The sequence below is a fragment of the Ptychodera flava genome, chromosome 6 (genome assembly GCF_041260155.1).
Source record: "Ptychodera flava strain L36383 chromosome 6, AS_Pfla_20210202, whole genome shotgun sequence".
Lineage (NCBI taxonomy): Eukaryota > Metazoa > Hemichordata > Enteropneusta > Ptychoderidae > Ptychodera > Ptychodera flava.
The window spans coordinates 38,264,969-38,292,792 of NC_091933.1; the positions used below are offsets into that span (position 1 = coordinate 38,264,969).

The 27,824-nt window shown below is 38.1% G+C and overlaps 1 protein-coding gene across 1 annotated transcript; it reads right to left on the bottom strand.

Moving 5' to 3' along the window:
* Positions 1 to 9,949: 9,949 nt before the first annotated feature.
* Positions 9,950 to 18,949, bottom strand: LOC139135704 (uncharacterized). Its single transcript, XM_070703336.1, has 10 exons — positions 18,799 to 18,949; positions 17,640 to 17,694; positions 16,226 to 16,393; positions 15,723 to 15,859; positions 15,397 to 15,535; positions 14,867 to 14,923; positions 14,296 to 14,459; positions 13,822 to 13,926; positions 13,128 to 13,224; positions 9,950 to 11,773 (listed from the first exon to the last, which is right to left on the bottom strand). The coding sequence occupies exons 1-10, from the start codon at positions 18,901 to 18,903 to the stop codon at positions 11,670 to 11,672; spliced, it is 1,131 nt and encodes a 376-aa protein (XP_070559437.1). The 5' UTR covers positions 18,904 to 18,949; the 3' UTR covers positions 9,950 to 11,669.
* Between the last annotated feature and the right edge of the window lie 8,875 nt (positions 18,950 to 27,824).

A 27,824-nucleotide genomic window follows, 5' to 3' on the forward strand; every position in this document is an offset into this window, starting at 1 on the left:
CAGAGTGGCCGCATTGCATTGCGGGTAAAGCCTCTCTGTTGAAAGGTTATAGTGCATGCCCAAAAGGAACGTTGGGATTTACCGGAATACTTTCGTTGTTGGGAAGTCACTAGCTGCATGTGGGGCAAAGCAGCGTCACTCTGGAGTGTTTCCAGTGATCACACACAAATCCTTGGTCCGAGTACGAATATATTCTTCGTGCACTTCGTTGAACTGACATGACTTATTATCGTTTGCTGGCAATGCAACTCGGATGATGCACTTGGGACTCAGAGATGCGCAGAGGAAGAGCTTTCACATGACCTACACTACACTCGATAAAAACCCGACAACAGACGAAAATGCTCGGAATCACAATGAAATCGACACGGCCCATTTCAAAGCCAATAAACTCTCGTTATTCAATTTAAAGCGTCTTAAATTCCGCCACCGATCCCACCCCAACCCCGTTGTAAATTCTAGCAACAGAGTCATTTGGTCTGTCAAGTTATTATGTATGTAATGTTTTTGTAGGTACATGTATCGTTTAAAATGTACTTTTTCTGATGTCTACTTGTCTCAAGTAACAAACGAGAAAATCCTACAATGAAGATCAGATGTAGCAAATTAAGACAACAGTAAATGACTAGTCGAATAAAATTACATAAAGAATTTCATTTGGATTTGAAAAAAGACATTCACATCATTTTCTCGTGCTGTTTTTCTGCTTAATTGTTGCTGATGTCATCTACGTCCTCTAAAGTGCTGCAGGAAACAGAAGATTTCGGTGCGATTTCGAAAACCAGCGTTAAACCTACCTCAAAAAACCCTACCATAAAATTATGAGTAAATTTTGAATTCCGTGGTGGAGGGACTGTGATTCAATCAAGAAAATTAATGATTTCCACTCCTGTGTGTCATTGTGTGGACGCAATTGCGTTACGTGCGCAGAGACCGGTGTAAGTGCGTGGATAAAGATGCTTGACAATTCGTTGCGATCGTGCCGGGGAGGGGGGGGGGGCAACAGGGAGCTAAGAATGTCCAAGATTTAAAAAAACAGGAACACCATGAGGATTCGTCTGTCAATGCAGAATTTCATGGCTTTGATTTATTGGGTTGATAAACCATGACCTATAACTGGCGGTTTAGCACAAGAAGCAGAAGTTAAGTCATTGCTGATATAAAATTCAACTGAAGACAATTTTCTACACACTACATGTACATGATTTAATAGTGGTCCAAAACGCACACGTACACCGAGCTGAAGATACATGTAAAGAGGCGATGTCTTGTTATCGTCAAATCAAAACGTAAAATTAGTAGATCTCTTTGACCAGCATGAGTGGGATCGCCAAAAATAAACTTCGCGAGTTTTCACGTGTGCACTATATATTGCAACGGAGGAATGTTTGTTTGTCGCGCCGGACCCTCGTAATTCACCATTAAGTAGTAGAACGATTAAGAGAGAACTTTTTTCTTGTTGTAATGGCCCTCGACTCTGTTTCTTCCACTTCTATGTTTGATGTCCTTTCTGTTGGTGTTCTGTTTCGCCGTCTGTTTATAAAGTTCAAATATTAATGGGTGGGTACCGATGATGGCGCTCAGTACGAACGACCCAACCATACTTGTCACCTATTGTGGGTCAAGACTGGTTATGGGTACGCCCATCGTAAAATAATCAAGATCAGGTTGGATTTCTCCTGCTGCACGCAATGTATGTCACATTGGCACTGATATCGTTACTGTTTTGACAGAAACTGGCCGCAGCGAATGCAATCAGTGATAAGAAGCGTCTGTCCTTAAAAACTGTAAAATGCACTTAGTCTGTCTCTCGGCGATGAGATCACCATACATCAAGGAAAGGCGATCTATGTTTCTGTGCACTTCAGGGCCGGCTGTTTGTGTGACTTATATTTGATCACATCCTAACTTTTCCTGATAGTAATATACTGTATAAATAAAGAAGGGGGTAACATTTCAAACAGCGTGTGCATGTACGTGCAAAAAGTTCTACTTTTCGTCGAATTTATTTTACTTCCGTGTCGTGGTGTTATCAGGTTATAAAAAAGCCTGACGTCTGATCTATTTGCAATCCTTTCCAAATATGAGTTTCGCATGACTTGCTCTGGTGACAGTATCGTTTCCGTCACGAAGAGGGGCCGACTGTTTATAACACATCATTGGGACGGGGTACGGTCAAAGGTTGCCAACCTTTAAGCAATAGAAGATAGATAGGCTTGTCGAACGAAAATACATTTCAAACACTGGACAGTCACAGCACAAACCAAGGTGTGAACCATTCATTCGGCATCCACTACCGAAGAATGTCAACAGGTGAAGCTGGTTCAAACCCCAGAGTAAAACTTGTGGCGCCTTTCTAAAGTTCAATACGGATGCTATGAAGGCACATTAATATACCTGTTATAGAGGTCAGAGTTCATCAATGCATTTTTGACAGCATGAGTCGGATGATAGTCGCTTACCATTGTTCCTGTCTTTACTCAAAACGTGCTCGGAAAAATGCCTCAAATTAACTGTATTGTACTTAGCGTCTATCGAGTTTGGGTTGATATAGTTCTGATTTGCATTTGTTCTGGACGACGTAGAGCTTACTCAGGTTCATTCGACATTTTAAATTTTCTATAAACAACTAGCCATGGTGTAATCGTTTTGATATTTTGCGTATATTCAGAATCTGCCTAAAGTCAGACTTTTTTCTAAGTGATCGCGGTGATGATTTTGAAGATTTCCCTCGTTTTTTGACCTCAAATTATTCACTTTGAAACCTTTAGCTTCTTGTTCAGCGTCTAGCTTCCTTGAAATGGCATCATCCAGTTTTCGTTTTGCAAAAATGAATTGACAAGCATCTTTACACATTATTTTTCAGATTTGAGTTTTCACCACCGGCATCATGCCATTCGATTGTCAGTGTACTCACAAAGAGATGTGCGTCGGCTTTCTTTCATTTCTACATGCAATGTCCTCCTCAGTTTGGCTTGATAGAAATAATATCTTACGATGCACCCCAAAATATGGCTGCCTGTTTGAAGCTTTGTTTGAAGCTTTGGACACTCTTCAGTGCAAATAGTACTCTTAATGAACTTACCGTTTGCTATCCAATAACCAGTACCGCACGATAGTTTTATTGTCGTAAGACAGTATTTGTAATACAAACTCGTAAGTTCCGTTTTTCAAGTGACAATTTGAATTTGTTTGATGTTTTCTGCAGCGATAAATCAGAACGTGGTGAACATATCGTCACAGACACATCTTTAGAGTGGTGTTAGTTAGAGCAGTTGCCTTGAATTCAGCATGTCTGAAAACCTAAAAACTAAAAATTCTATGTCTCTATGTGGAAGAATAATCAAGATATGAGAGTTGATAGTGAGGCAGAGTACAGTAGACACGCACATTCAACAGCTCCGATAAATTTGTCATTTTGGAGTCTACAAGAAGACCTTCTTGCTATAATTCTTCGGCAACGCGTAGTACAGACAAGTGTACAAGTATGGGTATAGGAATTTTGGCATGGAGAGCCTCCATTGGGACATTTACCATCCCAAAAAGTTGGAGAGGAATAACGGTTCCGACGTACACGCCATTTTCACAATGGTCTACAACCAACGAGTTGGCATACCGGATAGCTTGTTGCATAATCGTAGGTTCTTACATAATACTTGGTACCAATTGTATTCTTCACTGCAACAATCTGTTCCATGATTGGCTCATCGAATCTGGTAGAATAGGAATGTCTTTGCCACGTCAACCAGAACGGTTTGAACTCGTGAGCGCAACAGAGGCCAACTTGAACACGCCATGGGCGACATCCCACAAAGAAACTTTTTTGGACACGTATTTCCCTCAAAGTTTACTGACCACTATGCCAACACCAGTGAAGATAATTTGCGTCCGTAAATTGCTGCTCTTATCAGGAGATGTAGAACAGAATCCCGGTCCAGAGACGAGACAGGCAACTTTGACCCGTACGGGAGAATTGCGTTCAGCGACTGCAGCAGCAAGTACTGAAGAATCTGTGATGGATATGCTCAAAGACATACAAAACAACGTCAAAGAGCTCAAGAAAGACACCAAATCATTAAACAAGAAAATGGAGAAAGTGGAAGCATGGTTAAGTAAAATGGAAGATGCAATTGAAGACGTGAGGAAAACCGCTGAAGGTAATAAAGAGAGACTTAAAAAGATAGTCTAGAGGGAGATATCATTGGTAAAGTTGAGACAGAGATGAGAAATCTACGTACAGCTAAGTCAGAAATGGAAGATCGCTCTAAGCGAAATAACCTAGTTTTTCGGGGAGTAGAAGAAGACGAGCACGAGACGTGGGAAGTAACTGAACAGAAGGTGAAAACATTATTATCAGAGAAAATGAATATCAAAGAAAACATTGAGTTCGAAAGAGTTCACAGAATTACGTCGGGAACTGGAAACAACAGGCCAATAGTCGCTATGTGTAGTAGATATAAAGACAAGGACAGGATACTGGCGGAAGGGAAATCATTACGTGGAACTTCTATTTTTGTAGACGAACACTTTTCGGCTGAGACGAACTTTATTCGAAAGAAACTTTTCAATAAGCGGAAAGAATTAATAAGCAAAGGCTTTCGAGCCTTTGTTAATTACAAAAAGTTAGTTGCTTATAAGGATGGTGTTAAACGAGTGTACACATACAATGAAAATACAAATTGTGTTGTGTGTCAAGGCTCTCCGAGATAGGGAGATGGCCAAGGTCCCAAAAATGTAACTAGCCTTGAGAACATAAGCTTTGTATCTTGGAATATTCATGGTCTGTATGCAAAATTTTCTGTAAAGTCAATCCGTGATTATTTGTTAAATTTTGATATTATTTGTATCATTGAAACTTGGCTCCATAAGGACATTCTACCACATGTTACACTAGAAGGGTATAATGTATATCACTCATGTAGAGTTAAACAATCCCGAAAGGGTAGATGCGGGGGAGGAGTTTCTGTTTTTGTAAAAAAATTGGTGTGATAAGTGGGTTACTCGACTTGAATCAAATTTGTCTGATTCAGTTTTCCTTATGCTTGATGGTAATAAGTTCGGGTTGTCAAAAAGTGTAATTTTGGGTTGTGTATACATTCCCCCTGAGGGATCGAAGTGTTATGACATAGAAAAAAATGGTATTGAGCTATTAGATCAGCAGTTTTCAAATCTGAAAGTTAAATATCCAAATTGTAATTGGCTGTTGATGGGAGATTTCAATGCGAGAACAGCTAAAGCTTATGATTACATAATGAATGATTCAGTTAATTATATTCCGCTTGAAATGGATAATTATGAAATTGACGATTTTGACATGGAGCGCAATTCAAAGGACCTTGTTTTGAACTCTTTTGGTAAACGGCTGCTGGAAATGTGCCAGGACCACTCCATACACTTTTTAAATGGGCGATGGGGAGAGGATAAAACGGGGGAGTTTACATGTATTGCTAACAGGGGGAACAGTGTCGTTGACTACATAATCGCCTCAACTGAGCTTTTTCAAAGTATATCTGAGTTTAAAGTTGAAGAAAGGACTGATTCAGACCATTTCCCCTTATCATGCAACGTTAAAATTTCTATAAATAGAAATGCCCCTCGTAAGGTTGAACCTTCAAATTCAATTCTCCATGATTTCTCATTTTTCAAATGGGATGAAGAAAACTCAAATAGTTTTAATACTAATTTAAGGTCAAGAGAGGGGGTAACTCGATCGTGTCAATAGTATTTTAGAAACAGAGTGGGAGTGTGTTGATGACCTAGTAGCACAAATTTATATTTTGTTCAATTGGGCTGCAGGAGATTACAAAAAGATTAATATGAAAGATAAAATTCTCAAAGAGAAGACACAGCCTCATTGGTTTAATCATGAATGTGAGACAGCAAAGAGGCTTATGTATCAGACACTTCGTAAATTTAGAAAATATAATGACAAGGAAAGCTTGAAAAATTATAAAGATTCAAAGTTAAATTTCAGATCTATCTGCAGAGCCAATAAAAACAATTACAGTAAGACAATTTACAACAACTATGGAAATCTGGGAGAGAGTAATAATAATATTTGGAAATTCCTTAAACGTTTCAAGGGAAGTAAACCATATGCTTCAAATCTCACTGCTACAGATTGGGTGAATCACTTTGAATCATTGCACAATCCTACTTTACAGAAGACAAATTTCGATATTTCTGTGGAAGAATTTCTAGAAAATGCAAATATTTCCCTGGATGTTCAGAGTGGGGATGCAGGGGAAATACTTAATGGTAAAATTACAGAAAATGAAATTATTTTTGCTTTGAACAAACTTAAGGCTGGCAAATCACCAGGTCCCGATGGCATTTCCAATGATTTTTACAGGAGTGCTTCAGTCAGTCTTCTTCCTGTGTTAAGTTTTCTGTTTAATGCGATTTTTGATGCTGGCATTTTCCCTAAGGAATGGAGTAAGGGACTTATAGTCCCGATATATAAAAAAGGGAGTTGTCATGATCCAAATAATTTTAGGGGAATTACTTTACTCAGTTCAGTTGGGAAATTTTTACCTCCATTTTGAACCAGCGATTAGTTAAATGGGCTGACCTGGTTGGCTCTATTACAGAATGTCAAGCTGGATTCAGAAAAGGTTTCAGCACAATAGATAACATTTTCATATTGCACGTGATGGTACAAAAATACCTGTGTAAACCGAAGGGTCGTTTCTACTGTGCCTTCATTGATTTTAGTAAGGCATTTGACTCTGTTAACCATAACCTTTTAATTTCTAGGCTATGTTTGGAGGGTATCGGAGGAAAAATCTTGAATATTTTAAAAGCTATGTATGCAGATTTAAAATCCTGTGTCAAAGCTCAGCATGGTATCACAGATTTCTTTCAGTGTTCAGTTGGCGTCCGACAGGGATGCATGCTGAGTCCCTTTTTGTTTTCACTTTTTATTAATGAGTTGGAAAGTATGTTAACAAGCTCAGGTAATTGTGGGATTCAAATAACCAGGAGCTTTATGACTTATTTCTATTGCTTTATGCCGATGACGTAACAATTTTTAGTGACACTCAAATTGGTTTGCAACGTTTACTTAGAATATTAGAAACATTTTGTGAAAAGTGGAAGCTTTCAGTAAATATGAAAAAATCCCAAATAGTGGTTTTTAGGAGGGGCGGAATTTTGAAAAGAAATGAGAAGTGGTTATTTAAAGGGGAAAGGATGCAAACTGTTAGTTATTATAAATATTTGGGTTTGTTAATGTCGAGTAGGAACGTGTGGGGCAAAGCCGTTGCTATGCTTGCAGATCAAGCTAGAAAGGCCATGGGAGTGGTATTTCGTATGATGAAACCACAGGTTGTTTACCTTACAAGGAATATTTTCGATTATTTGATGCCATGATCCTGCCAATTTTGACGTACGGATCAGAAGTGTGGGGGTATAGCATACACCATGTCGCTGAACGTGTTCAACTTAAATATTGTAAATATTTCCTTGGGGTAAAATCTTCTACAGCTGATGCATGTGTAATTGGTGATTGCGGCAGACTTCCAATTTTTGTACATACATATAAAAAAGTTATTTTGTATTGGTATAAGCTTTTAAAAATGCCACAGAACAGAGTAGCAAAACACGCCTATCAACTAGCCGTGTCTCTTGACACTAATAATAAAGTGACGTGGGCGACATATATTAGAAATCTATTGCAAGAGCACGGGTTTGGTGAGGTTTGGATGTGGCAGGGTCCCGGGGATTTGATGCTTTTCTCTGCCAGTTTATGACTAGAGTAACTGATGTTTTTAAGCAAATTGGTTCTCAGAAATGTGTACCAAAGAAACACTACGCCAATATCGTAATTTCAAAATATTATTTATCACTGAAGGTTATTTGACCGTCAATATGGATACTAGATTTAAAAGAGCTCTAGCATGTTTAAGAAGCTCTAGCCACCGTCTAGCAGTCGAAGAGGGTCGGTCACTTGGATTAGAACTTGAAGAACGAATCTGTAAAATATGTGAGTCTGGGGAGATTGAAGATGAATATCACTTCACTTTAATATGTCCGCTATATCATAATTTGAGAAAGAAATATTTACCTAAGTGGTCTTTTGAACATCCAACTCAGCAAAAATTTTATTCACTAATGTCAAGCTCCAGAGACACTGTTATTATCAGTTTGTCAATTTTTGTTTATAAAGCATTTAAACTAAGGGAACAATGTGTTTGACCAATTTTCTGTACTTCTCCTCTGTTTATAAGTTGTTGTTTTATTGTGTTTGATTTGCAATTTGGGCCGGAGGCCTGTAAAAGCAATAAAGTATAAAGCAATAATCAAGATATTTATTTTTTGCATATTTAATTAGGTGGACTTAATTTTTCTGTGAACGCACTATTTTTACGGTCGGTGAAATTAGATAATATTCAAATTTTGACCGCATATAATTTGTAGTTGAATAGGTTTTTTCAGAGTGAATGGCCACAATTGGTTTCAAAAGGAATATTGCGACAGGTTTTTAGCTTTCATCAAAGTTATTTATGTATTATTTCTGATATATTGACATCAAAACTTCATTAAAATTAAAAACGCTAAAAACTTTTAATGAACGGCAGAAAAAATATGAAAATTTATTACTTTAAAAATCTGTATCTCCTGAACTACTCATCCAATCTTGATCATTCAAGGCTTGTTTAGTTCCCTTTACTGAGATCTTTAGATTGAAGTATATTCCAATTCTCTATTCCTAACATTTAAAAATGGTCTGACATGGATAATTTCAGCAATTTTGCAAAATCATCATAAAACATGGTTTGAAGGCTGATATATAGAACTTCCTTCTTTTCCCTTGACCTAAAATTTGGAGGGGAATGTAGAGCTGTTCGCAACTGCCCTCCCACTGGCATATACGGAAAATATGCCCTCCTACTGAATTTTGATGTCCACTGCCCCAAATATCCATGGTCTGCCAGCTTCCCACTCCCCACAACAATTCAAGCTCCCCGTTGCCCTTTCTCTACTCCTGAAATTTCCCATTGCCTACCAAATGCCCGCTAGGCAACCCAGATCAACGCAAAACCATGCGAGCAGTATACCTTAGAACATTGATACCACTGTCAAAATTTTTCTTCCTGCCCATTGAAAAAATGAAATTTCTTCCCTGTCCACAATAAATATCGATTTTTGCAAAAATAAATTGACCAGCATCTTTTAAAATTTGCCCGCCCGCTGAAAAAAACTGCGCACGCACCCTTTTGCACGAACAGTTTAGTCGGTGGCACCTGTTAGAGGCAGTGAGAGAGAATTAGAGTGGTATCTTGTGACCGGAACCACTCATTTGGCAGTGTTTATTCAAAGTAAAACACTAAATGTGTCAATGAATGTGTCAACAAAAATATGGATTCGAAGATGAATGAGTACTGGTTGCATGCGCGTATGCCGCAATCGCAAAGTCACCATATACTTTGATACATTTTCCACCCGCACTGGTATATGCATTCTTAGTTGTGCTATCAGGGAATGTAATCTAACAAGATAACATACACGCTTCTATATGTGAATACATTTCTGAGTCTTCAGTCCCCTAAGGCGCCTCGTGTCTCCCTTTGCGATTGGTCAATAGAGGATTCAAGATCACCTTTCTGACCTCTCAATCTACCTATGGAGCTAGCTCAATGATCTACCCTTTATTTTAATATGCTGATATCAAGATTTTCTTGAGGCAAGCGTCTAATTCTCAGGTACTCAATGTTGGGTGGCCGTTAGTAGTTCAGAGACTACATAAAACACTGGAATCAGATCTTCCGACGGAGGAGGATATCTCGACTGGGTCATATTAATCATGTGTTACACAAACAACCAATGACCCGGATGACACAGCACGAATGATATTGACAAGGAAAACATTCCGCACTGGTAACGTAATCATGTACAATAGCCACTGATGAGTGCGTGAAAACACGCTGATGTATACAGATACACAAAGTAAGATTCAAAAAGCCTGTGTGGTCGAAGTTTTAATTCAATTAAATATTCGTTAAATATGTAATAAGAATGACAATCTTCTACAATTTAAAAAAATATTAAGTCCCGTTTAATTTAGTCAAACGTTTTCCACACATGCCTTGCGTAGTCGGTGCTTGCGACAATCGAATTCTGAAAATAATGTTAATAAGAGAATGTTTTGAAATAGCGCCTTTCTCTGAGATTTGTTTTGCGGCATAACACAGGTTAGGAGAGTTGAAGATGTCTTCATAACGAGTTTTACAGAATCAGACCGGGTGTTGGAGATATGACTCTTGACTGGAATCTCATGCTGCATCTCAAAGAACAGGTACACTGACGATTGTTACTTGTTGCCGATGAAGCTACAACGGATATAAATGTTCGTAATATTTCAAGTCAATAAAAAGATCGACTTCTTCCTCTCCCAACAGCATGTTTATATACAAATTATTTATATTGAAAACACATAACATATCTACATGAGCAATATGATCACCGACAGTGTACAACATACAGAGTGTTTACAAATTGAACACCAATCGGGATGTTTAGAGCAGGAAAATTTCAAACAGAACAAAGATACTTGGAACACGATTGGAACTAATTTGGGATAATTGGATGATGAAGTAATGTCGATTCAATCTTCAAATGTAACCGCATCTACTTTTCTTTATCAGTTACAAACTCTTTTTTGAGTATTTTGTAATATCGCAACATTCAGCTATACGGCACCTAAGACTTTTGAGAAATTTGAAAGATATGAAAACCAAATTATCTCAAATTAGTTCCAATCGTGTTTTAGGAAAATAAATCCATAAATACTACTGCTTATGGAGCTTTAACAGCAACAAGCCAACACCGAAATCGTCGTTAATTTACATGACATCATCAAAGGAAATATGTCTAAAAAGATGACAGTGATGCCAGCTTCAAAGACAGAGCACAATGGAGAAAATCTACAATAGTCCTCTTTGTCTATCCATTCGCTTGTATGCTTTTAAGTCTTTGGCAATAACAACACCCGTGGTCTCAGGGGACTCATAGTTGTCCTCTGGCAGATACTGGCTTTCGATTTTAAAACTTACATAATAAAGAACTGAAAGGAAGTGAAAACCTTCCCACAATGACTCCCAATGGTGCGATACGCAATACATAGTTTTTCTTAGCCATTTGAATGGAATCTATTTTCGTTGCTAGGCGACGTATTCTACTCTAATTGGTCATTCGAAAACCGAACGCGTTTAACATTGTATAACAAAATTGTTGATTGTACTCTAGAAATGATATTCACCGGTGAACCTGTCAAACTATTTTGCCAATGTCAGATAAATTAAGTTTATTTTGAGTGAAAAAAAGAGAAATGTTTAAAAATTGCAAGACAAACTTTTGAATGTACTCTAGCACTGATATTGTTTTGTGATATTGCTCGAATTTACCAATATCATAATCGCTATGTTTATTTTGAAAGAAAAGGTTATGAACACGACTGGAACTATTTTCGGATAATTGGATGGTGAAGTAATGTGGATTTAATCTACAAATGTGACCTCATCTGCTTTTCTTTTTATATTACACACATGTTTTTATAAGTAATTTGTATTATTGCAACATTCAGAAATTTAAAGATTATGAAAATCCAATTATCCGAAATTCAGTAGTTCCAATCGTGTTCAAGTTTATTCTCTTGTCTTCAGCTTGGTTTAATTTTCCGTTTTCTTTCTATTATCCTTCCTCTGGCCTTTATTTTTCTTAACCCTACGGTTTCGTTCTTTCGGTGGTTTCTTGCCAGAGCCGCGTTTTTTACCTGCGAGAGGACAGGAAGACAGATGAAGGTTAACATCTCACAACCAGCTAGTGTTTTGACTCGCTCCAGAAATACTCGTCTTGAGCTCGAAGGAAAGCCATGTTTCTATTCTTGTATAAATAAAGTTCACAAAACATTCCGATACAATCTCTGCAAAGATCTGAAAACAAAGTCCATTATGGCAAATCTATCGTGCTAAAACGCAATGGCAACACGAAGCATTGAGCAACTACTCGAAGTTGACGTCATGTTTTTCAATACAAAACTTGTTATGTAATTAGAATATAAATAGATTTCAACTGTTGACTTTTAACCTTCTCTTCGGCATCATTCGCTGGACACCTTAGTCTTAACAATGGAACATGCCCTCCCTTTTAGACTACTGTGACACTGTCTTTTCCAACATATTATTCTCAAAAACAACCTACAACGCATAATTAATTTTGCAGTTCGTATACAGTGTGGACTCAAAAAGTCAGACCATGTTACATCTTACTGAAATTCACTCAACTGGCCAACTATCCAGGAAAGACACGACCAACACTTAAAAAATCTATTTCACAAATGTATCAACAACAAAGTTCCTGTCTACTTGTCTGACCTTCTCACAAAAAATTCAACAATACACCAGACTATAACACCAGAAGTAAATATCATGTTTCTAAAGCCCACAGTCGCTCATTCAAATATCGTTCATCCACCATTGCCAATACTATAATTTAAACTACTTTACTGTGTCTGCTCATTCTTTTCTGAGCCATTCTTGACCGTTCCGCATGTCAACTTCCTATTTGTTTTAATTCAATTTACAGTGCTCACCAACTTTTTATGCTTATCCTTTTGATGTGTAGTTTTATAACTTTTTATTGGGTTAGTCGTTTATTTTTATTCTGTATATTTGCGTGTATTTTATTCAATGTATGAAAATCCATTTATGGATGCATTGACTGGTTACAAATTACAAATTACATACCGTCCCTGTTTCATTGTGTGTTATGGATGTAACAACGAACTGATAACTGAACGTGTGAACCATACTAGAGGGTCATAATTAAAGACATGTCAAATGAAAAGTTACGAGAATCAACCAAGTTCTATTTCGGTACAGTGAAAATTGAACCTCCTTCGGTGAATGTCGGTGTATGAGTCCGCTTTACAGTTGCGCACCCTAGTCCTTTGGATGTTCGAGCCAGGTCAAATTAAACATCAGGAATGGGTCATTCGGAAAGTACGCCCTTTCACATCGAGGCTGTGTGCTTGCGCGACACACGTACACTCATGATGATAACAAACAGACAACAGTCATAAGCATTTGCATGCATACTGGATACATACCGTCTATGTAAATACTTACCTTTCACGAAAAATGAATCCGAAACTGTCACTTTGCAGTCAGTAGTACCGTCAGAGAGAGACTCGCAGACTCCTTCCTTGGTAGGTATTGGTTGAATCTGAAATGATTGACAATAGTGCATAAATGATTACTCAAAGCCAAAGTTCTTTCAGTTATTCCCAACCAGTCCATTGTCATCAAGTAGACATAATCTAAAATTCCCGTCTCCCTATTCCTGCATATTTATATGACATGGCCAGGGTTTCATTTTTCTTTTGTTTTGTACTTTCTGACGAGTACAAATCTGATCTGTCATTGCCTACTTTCGACTATTCTTGTGTTGATGTATTTCATGTAGATGTCGTAACTATTTGAAATACTTCTATCCGATGGGATTTCCATTGAAGAAAGAAATTACCAGCGAAGCTGCCACTGCTGCCATCGCTATCACTACTAAAGGATGGTGATGATGATGATGATGATGATGATGATGATGATGATGATGATGACGACGACGACGACGACGACGACGACGACGATGATGATGATGGTGATGATGATGATGATGATGACGACGACGACGACGACGACGACGATGATGATGATGATGGTGGTGGAGGTGGTAGTGGTGGTGACTGTGATGGTGGGGGAATAATGAAATGAAGAGGCATAGGTATTCCTAGATTCACCCACAAGAATGAGGTCACAAACTAACCTTCATAATGTACCGTCCTTGTCCCACATCTTTAAAGGGAGTAAATTGTACAACACTGTACATTTCTCCGTTCGATTTCTCTATAGTGTGAATATCATTCTTTCCCTGAGAAGTGATAAAAGGGGATAAAGCAAAAAGATAAAATGTAAATGTTTGATAACTTTATCTTTTTTAGATGCTGGTGGGATATGTATCCTCGCCGACTCCCAAACTCAATGACATTAAAAAATGAATTTTAAGACTTGGAAAGACTCGTCTTGACTAGTGGACTGTGTGCTCTTCCTGACGTCATGTCGCTCTTGTTGTCCAACGGGGTGTTCGTTTTCGACCGCATAAATTTCTTGTACATTCTCCTGCTGTGTCTCGACGCTCATCATCAGCAGTTTTGTTAGTCGCACTATCTCCGGCCCTTACATACAATCGATTTATTTACAGATCGCCGTGGTTTACATCTATAAGTCATACTGTACTTACCGGTTCGATGTCCTTGTGTGTGATGTGTTCCCCGTTTTCAGTGTACAACAGAATACGGAATCGATCCAGTTCGTAGGACACGTCGGGAAGGTTAAACTTCACCGAAACTTTTTTTTTGGTTGGAATTGCCTCGAATATAGTCGGGCCCCAATGAACGGCTTTGTCTGTAGAAAACGGTATTTTTGTTAATGGTCGTGTATGGTTATTTCGTATACTGCAACCATCGACTTGTCATCGTGAAAGAGTTCACTCCAATGTTTATTAAAGGTATCCAGCATTCAAAACACATTAAGTCACTCTCTGTTTTGCGTGGTAATAAGACAAACGGTTAAAAAATCTCGATAAAATTGAAGGAGACAGTAAATTATAATTCACTACATTTTCCGTCAAATTATCGAATACAATCATAATTTAGAACAGTTTCCATAATCAGGCCATGCGGTTTTACCAAACAAAAGAAGATTTCGCGAGATAGTGTCAGTCTTTGACATTCAATATGTTTTTCTGGTAGATTTTTTTACCAATATCAGATTCATGAATAATAAAGCTAGTAATTTCCTGATCAACTTACATTTAGCCATCCTTACGAAGCACTCATGCAAACCAGGTCCCTTGTCGGAATCACATGCTGAAAAATAAAATCAGTATAGATAAGACTGTGATTGATTTACATAAAAGAACGTCTTAGATGATCCAATTATTCTCACCATCCGTTGATTTCCATGGCATCTCATGCGAGGTGATGAATGCTATAGTCTTGGCTTGTCGTCTTGTAAATCTGTTTACCCGTAAGCGACTTTTTTATGTTTTTACTAAAAGGATAATATAACTGTGAACGTTTTCTAAACATAGACTGTTTTTAAAAAGATTAACGACAAAATTATTTAAGTTCTGAAGAAAATGCTGAAGTTAAGCTTTCCCAAACTAACATATATACATCACTGATTGACAGGCCACCAGACTTGATTATGTTTATCCGAGTCACAATGTGCCGTGCAACTGTGTCTTGTTAAGTTTTCTTACGTCGAAACGTCGAATATTTTGGAACACTGTGCATGCACCACTAAGTTTTATGTCCTGGATAAAAAAAGAGTCACCCACCTGGTGTTTTGACGTCTTTGATAACTTTGCTGTGAGGTCTCCGTTCTGGTAGTGGTAGTAGGTTGACCTCTACCTCGTACTCGCTCTCCGGTGACAAGGGTCTCAGGCAGTTATACGAAAATGTAACAGTTTTTGGATCCTGGAAAGGAACGCGAAAAAAACTCCTGGTTAAAATATCGTGTTTTGTACGTGCATTATTATATTGTGTCAGTAGTATTAAATGTGATTAAATGTGGGGGCAAGTCTACCTTACGTGGTACAAGAAATTACCCAAAAAGTGTCGACTGTATTTTCTGCACAACAAAAATGAGGTTACGGGGGCTTACCCCAGGTCTCCCTGCCATCTCGTCGCCATCTAAAGTCAAAATTCGACAGATTTCCTGACCATGGTAAGTGTAGTGGTAACTGTCATCGTTGGTTTTGCCACGGAGAATGATCTGAATTCCCTCCACACGTTGATTTCCTGAGGAAAAAAAGGTGACAAAAGGAATTTTTTTATAAAATTTTGTGAAAGCTGATGCCCAAGCAGGAAGATTTACTGGTTTTACGGACAACATATTTATTTCCTCAATATTTATATAATGTATCGTTAACTTCTGAGCCCTAGATTTCAATCTGCTTTTCTTCCTTCTCGTCATACAGTATTGAAAATCACTGTGGTCCATTCAGTTTAAAATTTCAAAAAGTCTAACCTGCCAACACTCATAAACTCAAAACTCGAATAACGCCTGTTAGCCTATTATTCTAACCATCATCAACGGCGACCATGGACATCTTGAAAGCTGCGCATGAGCATGTTGATTACTGCATTTCCTTATCCGCAACTTACCTTCTGTTAAAGGAACCGAGACTTGTACGTCTATGCCGGGAAACTGCCCTAACTTCTCGTAATTGTCATTTGTGATGGCGATCTTCACATCGTCCTTGCTCAGTGACGGTACAACATAATGACCAGGCAGCCGATGTGAAGTCATGTCGGGGCATTTTCCATCTGCATCTGTCGTAGTTAAAGATGAAAAACGGAGAGGGTTACTAAAATGATTCTTGTGTATGGAAAGCAATGGTTGATCCACCGCTAGACAGGAAGCCTTACAGTCGAAATTCACTCCGGCTACTTTCTTTGGGGTTTTTTTCCGACAAACCGCCAACCTAGCTCTGGGGCAACATGTGCTATCAGGCAACGCTGTTGTGATTATTAAATGAATCAGATTCATCTTGAGTACCGAGTTTCATCTGATATATAAAAATTGAATCACACAAATGGTCGTACCTTTGTCAAAGGTTAATTGCGCTTAAGGCTTTCCAATGTCAATAGGACTCAGTAGCCATTCCGTGACTGTGATCAAATTCCGTTTAAGAGAAATACAAAAACAATTACTCAACTGATTTGGAAGTAAATCAGTCCTCGATTTTCTGTATAAATTCAGTCTCCTGACAGTTATAAAAATACTTCAGTGTAAGAAGCCGATGACATAATTCTGGTTTTACCACAAACTACGTCATCGGCTGGGCTGTTATCTGGTTTTGTTTAGCCAGCGAAATTTATCAAATTATCACAGAAGTCATCAAGTATATATATCTTGAGTTAATGCATAAAAATGTGAGTTCATGGTAGCATACCATAGGCAACTTGAATTTATCGTAGGACTTCAGCTTTTGATCAGCTTTTTTTATTCAAAGTGCTGATACTATTATCAGCGTATTGTACCAGGAAGTCAACAGGGCTGGTTTCTATTTTTGGTCAGAAGTCACTTCTCGAACGAAACAGCATCTAAACTTGTGGTGGGGGAAATATCACGATTTGGTTTTTCAAAAGTTTTGAGTATACCTACGACATTGGTATTGAATCCCAAATGCTTGATTTTGAAACAAGCAAACTTGGATCAGTGATTAAACGCGCAGAAACTTCCCGCTAACAAATTCCAGTGCTCAATAAACAGTATATGTCTTTTCCGTAGAAACTGCCGGAGAAACTGTAACACGTTTCTGTTGTTGCCGGCATCTAGACTCCATTCATGTGTCGGTCCTAATTTTCCAACGCCAGATGCATGTTGATACCATAGAAAAATTTGTCAGAAACACTCTCACGAACATTAGCTCACCCGCAGTGAGGGTTCTTAACCATCACGTGACGATCTACACTAACTTTGTGGAGAAGGAAGCGTTTTATAATGAGTAGTACAGTGAATTGTATCCTATAAGTATCAAATCACACTGCTATGGCAATTGCATGAAATACTTACTTTGTGGAGTCTGTTTAGTCACACGGCAGGGAAGATCTAGAATTCTTGACCCAACCTGTAGAGACGTTGAAATGTTGGAGGATAGTTAACATACACACAGAAACTGCCTTCAAACGTGTAATGTTGCGCATGTAAATATTTTGTCGGTCTTTTATGAGTCTTTCACCTGGTTGCACCTCCACATACAGACAATGGGGAAAAATTGAAACGCGCATCCTTTAATGTACCTCTAAATGTTGTCCAAGTCTATGAACATTACTGTTTCCCCGACCCTCCCTTCACTCAATCTATCACTTAGTTTCCTTTAAGAAAGTCGAGGTGTCTTCGAAAAATGATATTAAGGATTTACATTACACATGTAAATGGCAAGCCTAGATCCCGAACTCTGACTCCGAGTTAGAGCTATCATGGTGTCACCGATACAAGGACGCCCCGAAATGTCTCAGTAGATGCCCTTATACGAAAGTTTTAACCCATCAAGTTTCTCCGAGTGACCTAATTTCATACATCGGTGAAGAATTCATGATTTCCTGCTTCTGTTCAAGGCCGAACCAAGTCAACCGCTGTGTGTGTATTGTTTTTCTTCCCGGTGTATTTTGTTTCAATGCTATGTTGTTTGCTGAGAACAGGTAAAAGGTCACAATGGCATGGCTTTTTTCCTTTTAAGTTGTTTCCTGGTTTATTTTGAATAGACATGTTTGTTTTTTAAGTGTCCTCTTTTTGGCACAAACGAGGGCCGCTCGTCCTTGCAGAGAGGGCAAGAGGTCTACAACAGCACTTGCTATCTAGTTAATGCAGTCATCTGTTTTGCTGGATTGGATCCGACTCAAATATTTTGCCACCTTACATCAAAGTCATCATCCGGATGCGCCATGCAACATCAATTTCCTTCACTATTTGTTGCCTCCTATACCCATGATTATATTACACATAAACCATACATATGACAAATTGTGTGTTTGTATTTTCGGATGTTATCCATTCAGGGACGCCCTCTGTAACATGTATTCGGGATGGGCATGTCCTCGGCCACTGTTCCAAGTGTTGATATTGACCGTTTACCTGGTGTCACTCTTCTTTGTTTTTCCCCTTTATATTTTTTTATCTTAGGCACTAAAATGTTCAAGACGAGAGCAGTAATGAACTTTGAAATACTTACTCTTTGACTGCAGTCATTCTTACACGGCGTGTGCCACGCAGCATTGCTACATTGTAGCCAAAACGTTAGTAAGCAGTGTAGTGCGAGAAGTTTTGCCGTTCCCATGTTTATCCGATGATCGAGTGGTAGTGTGGATGGTGATATGTTTTAATATAACACCGTGGTTTTTTATACCGCGACACTTGAATGCATGTCAATACATGCAATAGAGCGCAGTCAGTTAGAGGCTTATCGTTGATTGACCAACCCGATAGCCGTAACACGCCCACCTATGACGACAAATAAGGCCACCATGCAGCATTTCAGTTCGCTGGGTTTTCCCATGGTCCACGACTAGAACAAAGCCGAGCGCTCTGTTCTGTGGTCAGGTGGTCTATGTATTATGCGTGTCGCTAAGGGGAGAACCATTTGATTTCTGGGGGGGGGTATGGAGGATTTTGAGAAAAAAAAATTTGTCGCCAGGTGAGATAGAAGAAAAAAAAATTGATCCTGCCATGGCCTGAGAAAAAAAAAATTGTCATAACAGACAGAAGTGAAAAAAAAATTGTCACAATGCACCAGAAATTAGCAAAATTTGGAAACCCTATTCTCATGTATTCTTTGCCGGCGCGCCGCCATAGGCGGCGCAAATGTTTTTACCACAAGCAATTCTTATGTTTTTTTCCCAGCACTTATGATATAAGCATGCACTACATAGGTCTACTTACACCTCAGTGCACTCAATGTTTTCCTTCCCTTTCCTGACCCAAGAAATCATATTTCAGGATTTCTGTTGCAATATCTCCAATGGCATAGGCACTATCTAAAGGGGACTTTTTGACTTCTGTAAATTGTGAAAATTTTAAAACACAAGACAGGAGTCAATAAACTAGTGTTAAAATCAATATAGTATTCTCTCAATATAAATATATTAGGAAGATGTACAAGTTGACAATGAAAAATTGAGGAACAACAAATGTAATGAAATACAAGGGAGAGGGTCACTAAAAAAAATTGAAAACTTCAGGGGGCGTTACTCAAAATGTGGAGAGGAAGAAGGGGGACGGGTTACTCAATTTATTTTGGCGAAATAAATTGAAACACATCTCAGATTGCACCATTGCACACATCCATTTCTCAAAATTTTCAATGCGAGAGGGGGGCACCCCCTCTCGTGCTCTCCCCCCTTGGCTTTTCTAACAGTGTTACTGGTAAAAGACAAATTTAAAATACCTATCGGATTGCACTAAACTGCACCGTGGCGCACATCAATTTCTCAAAATTTTCCCAGGATCTAGGACAAAACTGAACTGTTGTGAATTCATCCTTTATTATCACAGAGACATGTTTCCATTTACCTCACTTCAATGACCATTTTGACAGTTAAACATACCATATTCAAGCTTTTCATTAGAAGCTGGCAGCTGGAGAAATGACACAAGAAGGTCACAAATTTTCCGTTCCTGTATATTTATTTATCTTCAGTCTCTGGCAAACAGAACTGTTTTTCACAAATTGTATTGTCATTGTTTGCATGTTTGGTTGTTGAATATTGTGACACAAACACTGATCATGCATAAATGTAAAAATATTGCAGTGTTCAATGTCATTTTCAAACAGTTTTACCAAATGCAAAATAACCTGAAACTCCTCTCAGATTGCACCATTAAACACATCAATTTCCCAAAATTTCCAATATGAGAGGGGAAACCCCCTCTCGTGCTCTCCCCCTTGGGTGTTCTAACAGTTTCACTTAGTAAAAAAAAAAAATTAAAAAACACCTCTCAGATAGCACCAGACTGCACCATTGCACACATCAATATCTTAAACTTTCCATGCAAGATACGGGAAAGCCCCTGTGACACTTTCCCCCTAAGCCTCTCGCGTGTTCTCCCCCTGTACTTTAAAATTCTGCCCGGTCAGATATCCTAGTGAAAACCTTGTCATAATACCCATCCAAATTAAACAATATACTATATGGTTAGATACTGCGTGAGCTTTTATATCTTTATTTTATTGTGACTTTGACTTGCAATTTCATTTTGATGGGTTCACCTTTTTTGAACCATCATGAGATAACTGATGATAGTCTAGCAGAGTACATCAGGATTTCAAAGGTCTTTACTGTTAAATTGCTGTATTTTGTAAATTTTACAAATACATGTATTTGTATTTAACTTTTCTAAGTGGGGGGATCAGTCAAAATTTCAGAGTTAGAGAGGGGAGTTACTCAAATTCATCATGGTTGACGGGGGGGGGGTGGTCACTTGAAATTTCTGAGTTCAGGCCGTAAATAATGACGGCTCCCTTATATACAACGCATCACAAACTTGATGACAAAGAAAAAAAAAATTTGCATTGCTACTCCATTTGAAAAAAAAAAATTGATGCAGCTCTGACAGTAGAAAAAAAAAATTGCTGTCACTGTGACAGGAAAAAAAAATTTGCTCCCATACCCATTTCCTCCATACCCCCCCCCAAAAGTCAAATGGTTCTCCCCTAAACGTTGAGGGGAAATTCCGGGTTATGGCCGATAAACATGAATGTGTATGGATAACTGATTACATGTAAACCTTCAACATGTGGAGTATGATTAATCTTTAAAATGCCCCCTTTCTGCCCAAATTTATTTTTGAATTTCAGTCACGAGTTCACCTGTACAGCACCTGACTTGATTTTTATACACCAATTGTGCAATTCTGAGTCTTGTGACCCTGTTTTCCGAAGAGTATCCTTTCAAAATTTGCCTGGAAAACTTGTGCTTCTGTCGTTCACTATTTCATGAAACTTTGACACATCCTAAATAACAATTTGCCAAGTTTAGCAGCGCAGCGGATGGTGTCGTAATAAGCTTGGGTGACGTCATTCATTTAATGAAGGAGTCAGCTGATGATATTCAGATATTGTTTGGCCTGAAACCTCAGATGTCTTGCGCCGCCAGTTGAACGGTCCATGGTACATCCATGAACGGTCCCAACAAAATTTATCCCCGATATTCCGGTAGTGGCCATTTAGGACATTGGCGTCGCTTTAATAGATCGTTATTAAAATTAAACCAAGGGACCAAGAAACATAAAACGGGGTGGATGTGCCGTAGTGCATTTGGTAGGTGCGTATCGGATATTAAAATATGGGATTTACAATTAGGCTAGTGTATTGCCAATCCTCATATCACAAGTCTACTAAACTCATGGTTTGCCAGTTTCGAAACAATATTCTCGTGCAAATGTATAGCATCTGTAGAAATACAACTGATCATCTCTTTAAAGTTAATAAACTCTGCCATTTGACAATATTTTCATAAATTTTGCCCTCTAAAACAAGTGCATGTTTCTATCTGCCTTCCATGATTGCGTTGAAACGCAAAGCTCAACTTTTTTACAATTTCCGATGACATTCTTGATAAAAGAATTGTAGTACTGGCATCATGCAGGCTGCTTTGACGACGACAGAGCAAGGAACAGTATACCACAAACAAAATGTAAATACTAAACAAAGCATGGAGAAACAAGAAATTCAGGGTCAGCCAACCAGATGCTTTGGACAACATCTTGAATCATGATGTTGTCTCTCAAGTTCAGAGAAGTGTAAACTGTTTTTTAAAAGGCGAACGAGGCTTTTGAAATAAGAATCAAAAGAAGAGAATTAATACTCACGATAGGGCCTGCCCTCTACCTTCACTTCTGCAAAACCGTCGTCACAACTACATTTATGGTTACTTCCATTGGGGACACATGTGCCATTGTTTCCACACGGCATGTCATCACATTGACTTGCTGTATAGAGAAAGCGACATCTTCAGGTCATAAAATGCGCGTGCGTAGCTTTACTATATTTTAGTGTAATGCTTATGGCACTGCTAATATATAATACAATCCTAAGCCAAGCCGATTCCGTAAAGGAAGCTGATCACATACGTGACTGAATACACGTACAGCCTGACTTAATTTAGCGTCACTTTTACAAGATGAAGCAATGTGAGTCCAGTGTACTAGAAATTTATATTTTAACTAATTTTAATGAGAAAATTTGTCATATATATGTATATATATATATATATATATATATATATATATATATATATATATATATATATATATATATATATATATATATATATATATATACATGTGTGTGTGTGTGTGTGTGTGTGTGTGTGTGTGTGTATGTATATATGTGTGTGTGTATGTATAATATCATTATACTTTATTAGCTTACAGGCCACCGGCCCATTGCTTGGAACATATGACAAACAAATATTACATATCATGATTACACCAAATAAATGTATTACAATGTAAGGAAAAGAGGAAAAGAAAAGTATTGATCTTACACTTCCATAGCTTCTTTCCTTAGTTCAAATGCTTTATAAATAAACTTCCTAAATTACAAAGAATTTTGCTATCTTTAGTAGTAAAAAGCCGTATGAGAGTTTGTTGTCTTCGATTTTCATTCGCCCAACATGGCAAAAAACTTCTCTCTCAAACTTTGAAAGAGTGGACATTCGAAAAGAAAATGAAATTCGTCCTCAACAAGACCTTCATGACAAATTTCGCAGAGTCGCTCTGTGCGATCGAGACCCCTACTACGACCTGATTCAATAGCAAGCTGGTGACTGGAACATCGTATCTGTGACAATGCTTTACGGTATTTATTTACTGTGACAGCTGATATATAACTTTCAAAATTCGGACGAAACTTAATCTAACAAAGTAAATTCAATCGGCTCATGCTGGACATTTCCCCCACCATTCTTGTTGCCAGCTATCTTTCATTCTTTGTGTAAAAGTAAAAATAAAATTACGCTCGTTTCCAACACCTTGGTTGATCCATGCATGACCAAAACCATATCTGTTCAGCATTTCTCTAATATGCGTTACCCAGTTGATTTTACCTCTCTCATCTTCTCTTAGTAACATCAAGTATGAATGTTTTGCAATGCGACTATCTGGCATGGTCAGAAGTTTTAGCCACCATTTTATACAACGAGTAAATGTAGAAATAAAGACTGGCATTCTCCCAAGCTCAGCAATCACAGCAACATTGGGAGTACTCCTTTTTACGCTCAAAAAACATTTGCAATAATTATAGTGAATTCTCTCTATACATACATGGATATACATTTGATATCCACAAAGTTCTGAGCCATATAACAAAATTGGAAGGATCATAACATCAAAGATTTTAAAATAAACGTTACAGGGGAGCTCTCCAAAATTTCCTAGTGAAACGGTTTACAGTAAAAATAGCCTTCTTTGCTTGGTCTGCAAGAGTTTGTGTAGCCTTATACCAAACATTACGACTCGAGAATACAATTCCTAAATATTTATAAAAAGATACAACTTCAACTTTCACTCCCTTGTAAAACCACTGTTCTATTTTCTTAAGTTTACCGCCATTTCTGAAAACGATGATTTTTGTTTTGGAGAGATTCACAGTCATTTTACATTTATCCGCAAAAGACTAAGGACATTCAAAGTCTCTGCAAGCCTAGTACAGTATCTGCAAATAGTGTAATGTCATCTGCATACAATAAAAGAAAAACATCTTTCAATTCTTGTGTTATCTGAATTCCCATATACCCTGCGTTTTCAACCATAGTCTGCAGTTCATTTATAAATATAGCAAATAAAAACGGACTTAGAATGCAGCCCTGTCTTACTCCCATTTTACAATCAAAGTTGTCTGTATGATGACGGCCTACTCGAACACAAGACTTTACATCCTTATACATGCTTTTAAGAATAGTTAACATCTTTCCCTGTACACCACTCTGCAAAAGTGACATGAATAGAAGCGTATGGTTGATAGTATCAAACGCTTTCGCAAAATCGACAAAAACACAATAGAATCTTCCCCTACGCCTGCTTAAGTATTTCTGTATAATAGAGTACAAGGCAAAAATGTTGTGGATAGTAGAGAAATTTTTCTTAAAACCAGTTTGACATTCAGAAAGTTTTCCTTCAATCTCACCCCATTTAGTGAGCCTTTCATTCAGAACAATGGCAAAAAGTTTACTAAAATTACTTAACAGCGTAATGCCTCTATAGTTATTCACATTATTTGTATCCCCTGCTTTGTGAAAAGGAACTATTACCCCCAACGACCAACCTTCTGGAAAGCAGCCAGAATCAAAAATTAAATTGAAAAGTTGAACGAGATATGGAAGAAGAATGTCATCAGAGACTTTGAAAAATTCAGCCAACAGACCATCTGCACCTGGGGCTTTACCAGATTTAAGTTTCTGTATAGCGTTACGAATTTCTTGTTCAGTGATAGCATTATTTAGGGTTGGGTAGTTTTCACTATCTGTATCATCAATGGTCGTGTTTTGGTTCTCGGTGTCAGTTGGGATAGAGTGGAAAAGATTTTGAAAATACTCAAACCATTTGTCAGTTGGAATGTCAAGGCCCATACATTTGCTCTTCAGTTGTCTAAATCTCGCCCACATCGAATCATTAGTTTTGACACCACTAAAGAATTTTTGTTTCAATTCATCTTGGTATGCCTTTTTCTTCTCTTTACATACAGATTTAAATTTGTTTCTGCTTACTTTATAATCCTGAAAATCACTTTCTCTATTCAATATACGGAACCTACGCAAATCCTTATTTTTGGCAGACTTCAATTGTTGGCATTCCATATCAAACCAAGGTACATGAGTGTAATGCTTTATACATTGTTTAGAACTAATTTTCATGTCTTTACCAGCATGATGAAAAATTTCACAAATATACTTAACAGTATCATTAATATCTGCTCTATCAATTGCAGACCTAACAAGGTCCCATATCTCAGAGGTTCTGACCCGATTAATAAAGGCATCCTTCAGTTCTGGCTTCCACTTGAATTTGACTATCCCCTGTTTACTATTCCTATCATTTTGGGGAAAGTTCGGGAAATCAAATACATCTGATTGCAGTTCAATCTTAGAAACAATAGGTAAATGATCAGAAAAATCTTTTTAAAGTACTATAAAAGATATCACAGATGTAACAAAATCTGTTGAAATTATAGTGTAATCCACAACGCTATAACCATTATTTGTAATACATGTAAACTCGCCCGGAATATCCGGTTCTTTACGTCCATTTAAAATATGAACATCAAATGTTTTACACAGAGATAAGAGGGATTTACCATAGTTTGATACAACCTTATCTTTTGATTTACGAGGTAGCGTCAGTGTATCAGAATTGTATAAATCTAGTGGCAGGTAATCAACAGAGTCATCTAGTATAAAATCGTTTTCTGATGACGTCCTCGCATTAAAGTCTCCGGTTAAAATTATATTTACGTCTGGATAATCTTTCAAAATGTCCGCTATACAGTCTTCTAAGAGTACAATGCCGTTTTGCTCAGGTAGCACCTTGTATGTTGTGGAGTACTCAGGTGGGATATAAACACAGAAATAAATTACATCTTTAGCGGGTTTGAAGTGAAAGAAATCATTATGAAAAAGTAAAACAATAACATCTTGGCATTGACAATGCAATTGAGTAACACCCTGTGCAATTTCATTACGAACGTAAACAGCAACTCCGCCTGAGTTACGTCCACGTTTACAACGTTTCGGTCTGGGCATATTGAAACCTGTATAACCAGCTATATTTGGAAACTCTTCGATTCCGAGCCAAGTTTCAAGAAATCCAAGAATGTCATAACTTGAAATAAAAGATTGAAAATCATTGGCATGTAATTTGTTTTTGAGACCTCTGACATTTAGTGAAAGTATGTTTAAAACACCTAGAGAGTTATTATTATGCATATGTGTCATACCTTGCGCCAATTTTGGGCCTTGGCCTGACCTCTATCTAGGCCTCCCAACAGGTTTGATATCGTCATTCAATGCGTCGTAGGTATATGTTTTGCCTTCAATAACAATCTTATCATAGGATAATCTACATCGTTTATTTTGCTCGCGTGCTTGTCTTAAAAACTTGGATAGATTCTTTCTGATGTGGCGGACTCTTGTTGTAAAGTCTTCGGCGATACGATACTGAGTGTAAGTGTCTTTCCATTTTGCCGCTGCAGATAGCACCTGTTCCTTGTCTTTGAAGCTCACACACTTCGCTATTATTGGCCGTGGTCTGGAGCGGGTGTTAAGGCGATGTGCTCGTTCGAATTCCACAGTGTCAATTTCAAGTTCGTCCTTCAACAGGGTTTTCACTTTCTCTTCACTTTCTGCCCAGGTTTCATGACCATTTTCGGCTTCCTCAATTCCGTGAACTACAATGTTGTTACGTTTTAGTTGTGATGAGACGTAGTCAGACTCAGTCTCTACTTTTGTGATACGTTCACGCAATTGGGCGTTTTCTTTGCAGCAATTTCACCTTTTCACGTTCTTGCTGTAATTCTAGTCTCACGTCTGTCATTTCCGTTTCAATCCTGCCTATCTTGCTATGAATTTCATCTGAGAGACATTTAATTTCGGTGGTAATTGATGATTTTACAGCACCTAGTTCTTCCATTATGTCTTTCATTGTATAGTTTTTATCGCCAGCTTTACCTGCCTCAGAAGTCACATTTTCTATGGAGACCGAACGGTTACGTAGTTCTTTAAACCCAACACTTACACTCTCCGTTATTTTTGGTTGTTTGGTTGCATGAACTTGGGTTGGTTTGGTCCCGGGTTTAATTCTACATCACCACTCAGAATTAATAAATCAGCACGATGACATATCGTGCCTGTGGCTTTCAAAGGGTGTGCATCGTGCGGACCGAGCTCCTGAACTCGACAGAGAATATCATTTTCCTTCTGTGAGTTTCAACGTCTTCTAACAAATTTGTTACCAACTGAGTGCAGTGAGTAGGATGGGAGTCACTCTTAGTGCCTGGCGTTGTCGTATTGGTGGTTTTCTACAACCAATTTCTTGGAAAATGGTAGATTTACCGTCTGAATACAACCCACACAGCAAATGGTCACGAGCAATGGTATTCAGCTATCGATTAGCATGCACGCTAATAATAGCCACGACCGTTCTGCTCTTCGGCACAGTTCTCACTGACGGTATGGTACCATGTACTGGCTATAACGGACGGAATGA